Source organism: Homarus americanus, unplaced genomic scaffold (genome assembly GCF_018991925.1).
Source record: "Homarus americanus isolate GMGI-L3 unplaced genomic scaffold, GMGI_Hamer_2.0 scaffold31084, whole genome shotgun sequence".
Classification (NCBI taxonomy): domain Eukaryota; kingdom Metazoa; phylum Arthropoda; class Malacostraca; order Decapoda; family Nephropidae; genus Homarus; species Homarus americanus.
This window is the reverse complement of record NW_024736138.1, coordinates 30,841-39,696: the sequence shown is the minus strand read 5'-3', so window position 1 is coordinate 39,696 and position 8,856 is coordinate 30,841. Positions and strand designations below refer to the sequence as shown.

At 38.2% G+C, this 8,856-nt stretch overlaps 1 protein-coding gene across 1 annotated transcript; it reads left to right on the top strand.

Annotated features, from left to right (window-relative positions):
* Positions 1-739: 739 nt before the first annotated feature.
* LOC121871966 (tyrosine-protein kinase Dnt-like) lies at positions 740-7,954 on the top strand (the record flags this gene model as incomplete). The annotated part of the gene is given in 2 exon segments (XM_042374587.1): positions 740-876; positions 6,399-7,954. Coding segments are annotated over 2 exon segments (249 nt in total), but the record flags the coding sequence as incomplete, so codon positions are not given.
* Between the last annotated feature and the right edge of the window lie 902 nt (positions 7,955-8,856).

The window sequence follows — 8,856 nt, the reverse complement described above, 5'->3', positions numbered from 1 at the left end:
TATAATGGTACACAAACTATTTAATATATATATATATATATATATATATATATATATATATATAAGAGTGAGTCACTGTGCAATATGTATTTTTTGTGGGGGCACGGGGGGGGGCGGCAAACTCAAGGGCCGCCCCGGGCGGCACACACTCTAGCTACGCCACTGGATAGTTATCATGTAAAATCACATAAACATAAGTGCAACCACATATCATGAAGCCAACTATAACTCGCTTGTTATTTGGGAGTAAATCTTAGTGTTCTTAAATCTAATTTTGCATTCACTGGTTTTTGTTTTCCCAAACCAGGTAGCCCTTCCAAGTGAATTTGAGCTGCATGTCACTATTCAGACATGCATCTATGATGTACCTCACAGACATCTTGACATTCATGTCACTAAGCCTGTCTAGTTGGCAGTGTCAGGAATTTTGGGTAATAGTGGTTTACACTTATTATATGTCCTGTAGTTATCATTCTGTCATTATTAGTTTGAGTTACAGCTGGAATTGTTTACACACAAGTCCTTTCCTATTATGGTGTACAGGTGCATCCTTAATGATAATTACTTCTTCAGATAGAAATTTAAGAGGGAGTTGATGTAGTGTGAGAGGTTGTAATTCCAGCCTTCACAATGTCTGGTGTATCATCTTCTTTGAATTATTGTATTTTATGTAATACTGTACAGTATTTTTAAATTTGAACTTGGTTTTAGGTAATTAAATCTTTATTTTCTGTGCCAGTGGTCTTGGGGTGTGCTGCTGTGGGAGGTGATGACCCTTGGCCAGCAGCCGTATGCAGAGATTGACCCTTTTGAAATGTCGGCTGTCCTGCGTCAGGGTGTCCGCCTTGCTCAACCCATCAACTGCCCTGACGAATTGTAAGTATTAAATCATACAAGAACTAAACTACAAATAATACGTAGAATAGATTAGTAAAATTAAAGGCATAAGAATGTTGAAGGGAAGATGGGAAATACAGTGGTAGATCCTTAATATTCACGGCTTCTGAGTTCTCGAATTTCACACATTCTTGGTTTACTAAATGTATACCAACTCCCAGCTCGTGACCTCTAGTGTTTGCACATTTTCCAGGTACCAAAAAATACCATAATACTGTACATGAAATATCATTTATTATAACAGAACATTGAGGGTAAAACCATATTCACTTCCCAGATACCATTTTAAAATTTACATAAAAATTGGAGAAGGTTAAACTTTAGCATTATTCATTGTCATTATCATATTTAGTGTGTGGAATTCCAAATTTTGACAAAAGAATCAATAAATATTAAAGGTTTTGTGCTCCAATCAGCTGATCGAATCACCCACCAACGCTTCTCAGTTTAACTGTTTACAGTGGAGTGAACATCCAGTTTGTTGGTCTCTTGAATATTTTTGCATTTTTACATTAAAATTATAGGTCATTCTGAAATTTAGTTAAAATATTGATAATATACAGTGCAGAAATTATTATGAAACACGAAGAAGGCATTAGAACCAATGCACTCTGTAAAGAATATGGCATGTCATCATCGACTGCCCCTACAATCAGCTGTTTGATATGTAAACAAAGCTGCCGGGAATACGACATACACACCTCAAAGTAAGTTAAAATACAGTATTCTATTGTTTTTTATTTATTATTGTACAGTATACTGTACAGTACAGTACTGTGCTGTATTTAGTTTATATTTAATGTTTTGTTAATTCTATTACCGGTATACAGTACTTTGTATGTATACTTTTTCTGTGAGTTGGAACCAATTACCCAATAACCCATTGAAATAATAGATTCGATTAACGAACAACTCTGTGGAACCAATTGTGTTCGTTAATCGAGGGACCACTGTACTTAATTTTAGTTAATACTTGAAATTCTTTTGTTAATTCACTTGAAATATAGATATCTTCATAGTAAATAATGAACAAGGCTCAGGACATCGGTACCATGTACAGTTCTGTTCAGAATTTCATGATACACTGTCAGTGGAGCGAGCATAGCCTGTTGCACCCTTCCTGGACAGAAGGTCACTACACCTTGAAACCGACAGACAAGAGGACCAACCATCAACTCCGGAACCACATCTCCACACCCAGTGGGAAATTTGCAGGCATAAGGCTGAATTTATTCGTGACCATGTGTCTTCTTTGCCAAATAGGTTGCATGCAGTCATTGAGAAGGGGGGAGGCCAGACGAGGTATAATAATAATAATAATAATAATAATAATAATAATAATTATTCAGTATAGTTGTCATACAGATTTACATTTGAATAAACAGATTTATAAACTATGCAGTTTTACAGTTCAGCATGAATATAGACAGTATAGGTATACGGTGCACACAAGCCGTGAAAGTATACACTACAATTTCCTGTGTGTCATGACAGTGCAAGTAAACAGTAATAATAAACAGTGAGGTAACTTAACCAAGGATAGCTGACAAAGCTGTCAGCTGCTTATTTCCAGGAGGGTCCTTTGCTTAGGCTTACACTAGGTCTCTAATTAGTAATGGTATGTCTACAGGAGTATTGTATTAGTGAAAGTTTTATTGATAGAATCTAATAAGCATTACATTGCTCATGGACTATCTGAGGCTGGTAGATTATTCCCGCAGCTCTACATTCTATGATTTAATTATATACAGTACTCCCAGAGATATCTTTCCTCCTGAACATACACTGCTTTCTCAATACACTCACTGGCCTGTAATTACCTAAATCACACCTCTCACCTTTTCTTATAGATACTGTAGGTGTTACTCTAGCAAATTTATACTTATCTGGTACAGTAATGGTAGTAACAGAGAGATTAATTATGTGTGTTATTGGTGTCTTTGATATAGTGGCACCGGCCTTCAAAAAACTGACTGGGGTACTATCAATACCTCTGCCCTTGTAAGGGTCCAATTCATCTAACAACTTGAAAAAAAGTCTTCTGTCACTGCTTGGATTTCAGTGTTATCTGGGGTGATAGTTACCTTTCTTTCTGTAGTGGAATTTAAAAGTTTTAGATTCCACTCTGTAATTATTGTTTGAGGCTATCGGCAGTTCTTCAACTAAAGATGAGGCAACTGTAGTATAAGAAGAATTTAAGTGGTTTGCAACTTCTGATGTGTCGTGACAGCTCATCATTGGATCATTCTTTTGGTTTGTTGCTGCAGCCAAGGGTTTTTACTGTACAGGTGTACCCTGATAACTGACTCATATAGGGACCAGGAAAAGTTGTTGGATAGTGAATCAACGGCTATCGAAGCAATTAATCCCATAAGAACATAAGTTTTAAAAGGAGGCTAGATAGATTCATGGATGATAGAGAGTGGTAATAACTCTCGACAGGAGCTTCCATGCACAGGCCAACCGGCCTATTGCAGACTCCTTATTTTTTTATGTTCTTATGTTCTTATAACAAATTCAGGGGGTTAGGGACCGACCACCCTCCAAAAACTCCCATCTGCCTTTGATTTTAAGAGAATGTTGGAAGAGCATCAACTACCGATCAATAACAAATATGGCGCCGGCGCTGGTCACTTACACAGCTGAGAGCCTTTCCGACCCACCCCTCCCCCTATATAGGTCGGTTAAATGAGAGTTTACTGTACTTTATATTATTAATGGTAGTACAAGTACACTGTGTTGGCTGTATGCAGCAACAAGTGAACCAAGTCTGCACTCTGGTACTGTACTGGTAAATGATTAAATTATTATTTTATTTATAACTAAACAATATTCTCTTTGCAGTACTGTGCATAATAATAATAATAATAATAATAATAATAATAATAATAATAATAATAATAAGGTAATAATCTAAATAAATACATGTAGGATGCCAGGACTACTGTACACCAGAGAGAGAGAGAGAGAGAGAGGTTGTTTATCTGCTGACCTCATAGTTGCCAGTTTAGCGTTGTTTTCACTGTCTACCTTTAATGCCACTTGTGACAGTTTTTGGCATTTAGCCAAGTCTTTGTTACCAATTATTCCCTTTTTAGATAATGTGTTAGATGTACCGGCATTTCTCCAGATTTATTTATGTATTTAGCGACTTTATAACAACTTTAGGGATGAATCTAGTGACATTCACTACCAAGTGCTGGCAACACTAGCTGAGCTGCCACAGACCAGCCAGCTGTTCCCAGGCACCTGCCTTGTTTACAACTTTACACCACATTCATGTAAACCTTTACAAAATCCAGGAGCATTATATGAATATACAGTAACTGCATTTTTAAACAACAAATATTAAAAGTAACTGCTCTAGTAATGTTTGTTTGTAAGAAGCCATAGTTAACACTGAAAGATATTTAAATGTTTTTAAAGGTGCCGGTAAGTGTAGGGACTCCCATAATATGACTGGTGTAAACACTGACCTGAGGATGAGTTCAGTAACAGTCATCCTTCTGGATAAATGCTACAGTTAGGTTAAACTTGTTTGTGAGTGCCGAAAATTAAGTGACTGAAACCTACCATGAGGTAAAGTGAGGCTAGTGGTGGAGTGTACTTAGTGGTTGACATTTTATACCTGTTGTATAAGATGACCCCAAGTTTTGGACAGAAAGTGTGGAGACTCAAAGGTGGACTTATAGGCTGCAATATATGGTATATCTACTCACAATTTCGAGTTGAAAAATAACAATAACACAGCTTTGCCTTGTAGTAGGAGAGCTAGAGAGATGTAGCTACAGGGATAATATAACCTGCCAAGTCTCCACACACACACACACACACACACACCTATGCATGACATTAGTAAATGAGTGTAAACATTTAAATTATCATTTACCGTATATGGAGGAGTATAAGTCAACCCCCAACCTACCGTTTAAGTCGACTCCCCAACTCCAGCAGCTGTCAAGTGTTGTGAAGGACCAAGTCAACCATCAAAACAGGTAAACAAGCCACTCTATAAATGACGTCACGCACAACGTCATTAGTGACTGACCCAACAATCACGACATCACTGAACTTCCTGCTCATTCCACCACAGTCCACATACAGCCACTGAGAAAAACTTTATTTCATCCATAATAGAAATAGATCAATTATATTATAGGTAAATATGAAGGTTGTAATACTCTCACTTACGGTCTTGATTTTAGAGTTCACCATTTTATACCCATCGTATAAGTCGACCCCCTAACTTTGGACACTAAAAATTTGGTTTCAAAGGTCGACTTATATGCCGCCATATATGGTACATTTGCCATGTGAAGAATTCTAGAACACTTGGTGTATTTTTTCACACTGCAGTTTGAAAGTACAGTATACAGGTACAGGCGTGGAGTGAGCATCTCCCACATGTGAGTTTTCTTGCTCATGAATATTCACACGTGCTCTGTGTGAATGGTCCCATTGAACCTCATTAATTTCTAAACCGCACAGAAAAAAAAAATTGTATGAAGCGGACCTTACATGAGAGCTGCGGGTAGCACGCCCAGTTTGAAATATTACTATAGGGTTTTGTAATTTTTCACTTGTTTATAAGGGGGGTATGCTTTGTGAATATCAAATAAGTGTGTTAAAATATCAGTTGCGGATAAGTGGGGTTGCGGATGGCGAGATATTCCTGTAACTGTGGTAGACCCTGGAGTTGTAGGCTGTATGTACAGTCCCCCCAAAAGTATCGATAACCATGGGGTCGATGCTTTCTAGGCAATGTTATTTGACCTGTTTCCGAACGGTTGGTATTTCCATTTCCGCAGCCTTTAAGCATGAATGAGCAGTTCGCTGTCATATTTCCCGCCTCTGCTGATGGCTGTGTAATATTTCAATGTAATTCTGATCTAGTAAAATGTTGTTTTTGCATAATGTGCTATTACTGATATGTAATTTGTCTTAGTATGTCTTATTGTAGGTAAAAATATGTATACAGTACAGTATATGAAATGCATCCTCCGAAAGCGTGAATTTGCTACCCGAGTTTATCAGTTAATTCACGTATAATACTTCTGATAAACTTCATACGTGCTTATGTTTGAAATAATGAATGTATGTATCTTTATATAATTTAGCTAAATATCTTTCTCGTCAGAAACGGTCATCCCAACGATTATGAATAAACTCGTTTAGAAATACATTATTACTCAGGACAAAATTGGACAGGTTTGCAACAGCCAATCAACTGTAACTCTTGAAGGGGGGGGGGGCATCTTTTCTCAGCTGGGGAAAAACGCGCTACAGTATGCCATATAAGGCCGACTCCCTCCTCCAATCCTACCCCCGATCTCTAGCTGTTGTATATGGCCAGCAGACATACCAACTTATGATGATGCACTGGGGATCATATTAAAGCATTTTTTTTTTTGGGGGGGGGGACTGTACATCAACATTCCTGTACTCAGGAGTGTTATATCATAGATGTTATTAAAATAAATTAAAAATTTTAATATTTTCAGGTTCAAAGCGATGACATTTTGTTGGACAACGGCCCCACGTGAGCGACCCACAGTTGATGAGCTCGTCATCTACCTCACTAACTTCCAACAGCACCTTGACAGATACGTGTGACATTATGTTACCTCGGGTCACCACCCGTGACCTCGGGTTGCCCTTTCGGGTCACACACAGAGATTTGTCTGAACTCTTACATCTCAGAGCATCACTGGCAGGTTGGATCTCCCCAGGTTAGGAGGAAAAATGCATTCCGTCTTCACGTGTGTAACTGGGTCAGTTCCCAGTGGCATCCACAGCGTTTGAGTGGAAGACTAAACCAAAACTGAAGCTGTGGACTGTCATTTCTTCACCAGATGTGATCATAACTCGGCGGGTTTATAGTGCCAGTGAAATATTTTTTAGGAGAATGAAAATAGTAAGGATTTGTTGGTTAGCATAAGTGTCTCTACATGGTGAGAGCAACACTTGTAAACTTAACGTATCAGTTCCTGTAAGGCGAGAGGAGAAAGCAGATATAGATGATGATATCACAGAAAGAAATAGTTTGTGACAGAAGGTTAGTATGTGTGAGAGGAAGAAACAGATGTAGCTAATAGTGTGAAGGAAGAGGAGAGACAGATAGTATTATATAAGAACTAATATTTGTTGGTAATGATATGAAAGAATAAAGATGGTTCAAAATGGAAAAAAAATAATTACCTACATAAAAAACAAAGATATATAAGAACATTAAAGAATGCCTCAGATGTCAGTAGTGATGTGACAACAGATGTTCTTCATGCACCTGTGCACAAAATGATCGTTCCTGAAACTGCACGTAGAAAACAAAACAAAAATTTAGTACCTGGACCCAATGATGATAAGTGCATCGTTGTGAGCATTTATGTATACATTTTGTAGAATATGACTTAGTGTAGTTGATTGTAATAATTGCCTTGACAAAAGTTGTCTTGAGAACTCTTGCTTAGTTTAAAGTACACATTTGTGATTCTTTTCTCTTTTTGAACAAACTGTAACAAGTTGTTTTAATGGGAAACTAAGACTGTGAACAGGTTAATAACCAAAAGTCTGGAGGTGTTGAAGACTGTAAGTGAGTGTATAAGAAAGAGGAGGGAGAGAGTGAGAGGAAGGCAGCCATCACCCTGGAGGAAGAGAGTGAGAGGAAGACAGCCATCACCCTAGAGGAAGAGAGTGAGAGGAAGGCAGCCATCACTCTGGAGGAAGAGAGTGAGAGGAAGGAAGCCATCACTCTGGAGGAAGAGAGTGAGAGGAAGGAAGCCATCACTCTGGAGGAAGTGAGTGAGAGGAAGGCAGCCATCACCCTGAAGAGAATAAAGGTGTGGTAAGGATATAGGGAGTGGTGTAAGAGTGTAGTGAATCATGTTAAACAGTGTAGGCTCAAGATATGACTGCACCTTCAGAGAAATTTCCCTAGAAGGTTCTCTGCAACTTTGATATTGATAGATATTGTGGGCAATTTTCCAATTAATATATATTTTTTTTATGATTAAATTAGCTACTTTTGCTTGTTCAACATTTAATAAAATATGTGAAGGTAGCAAAGTTTTGTGCCTTAGCCAGAATTTTTTATAAAAGATCAGCTAAAAATATTTACTAATGAAAAGTGAAGGTACTGTAGGTCCACCCAAAGGTATGACTGCATGTTAGGGAGTGTGGATACAGCTCACTCTATACTAAGCCTTCAATATGCAAAGAGGCAACATGGACGGCACTGCACTTGACTGCTTTCACTTCTCCAGCTGTAAAGTTACATACCTATTCATAGCTGGATGGACTGGGAGTACCCGGGAATCAAACCAGTGACCCTTAGGACAGGAGGCGAGTGCTGTATCACTCAGGCTCTCCACCTAACTTGCAGAGTAACATGGTAAAGGCAACCAACCACAAAATTGACCAGAAATAACATTGTGAAAAAGATGTAGTGATAATAATTGATAACTGTAACTAATCCCAGTGATACTTGATACTGGCGGAGAGAAGTACGGTAAAACCTCGATAAATTGGACTTCAATGCCGTATGTTGGAATTCACTTTTTCCGTACGCGCAGTTGAACGTCCGTGCGTGGGTGTCGTGTGGCACGCGTCTCACTGTCTCAAGACTCTCGGCCTCGGTTCTGAGTCCTGCCTTCATATGTATAGTATCAGTGTGCCGCACCTCACTACCTACACTCATTTACGTGAAAATTTTTTTGTAGAATGTGTAATATCTTTATCGGGGATACTAGAGGGTTTAAGAAATGTGTTAAAATTATGTAAGTACATATTATAAGAAATGGGTAAAATTAAAACAAAGAAAATCTTATCAAAAGAACAACACTTGGTCTCTGAATACTGTACAGTGGCCTAATCAGATTTACTGGAGGCCTAGCGAGCTAAAACACCGAGTATGTAAAGAGGTTGCGGGGGAAGGGGGTTGATTAGGCATTGCTAAATTCATTA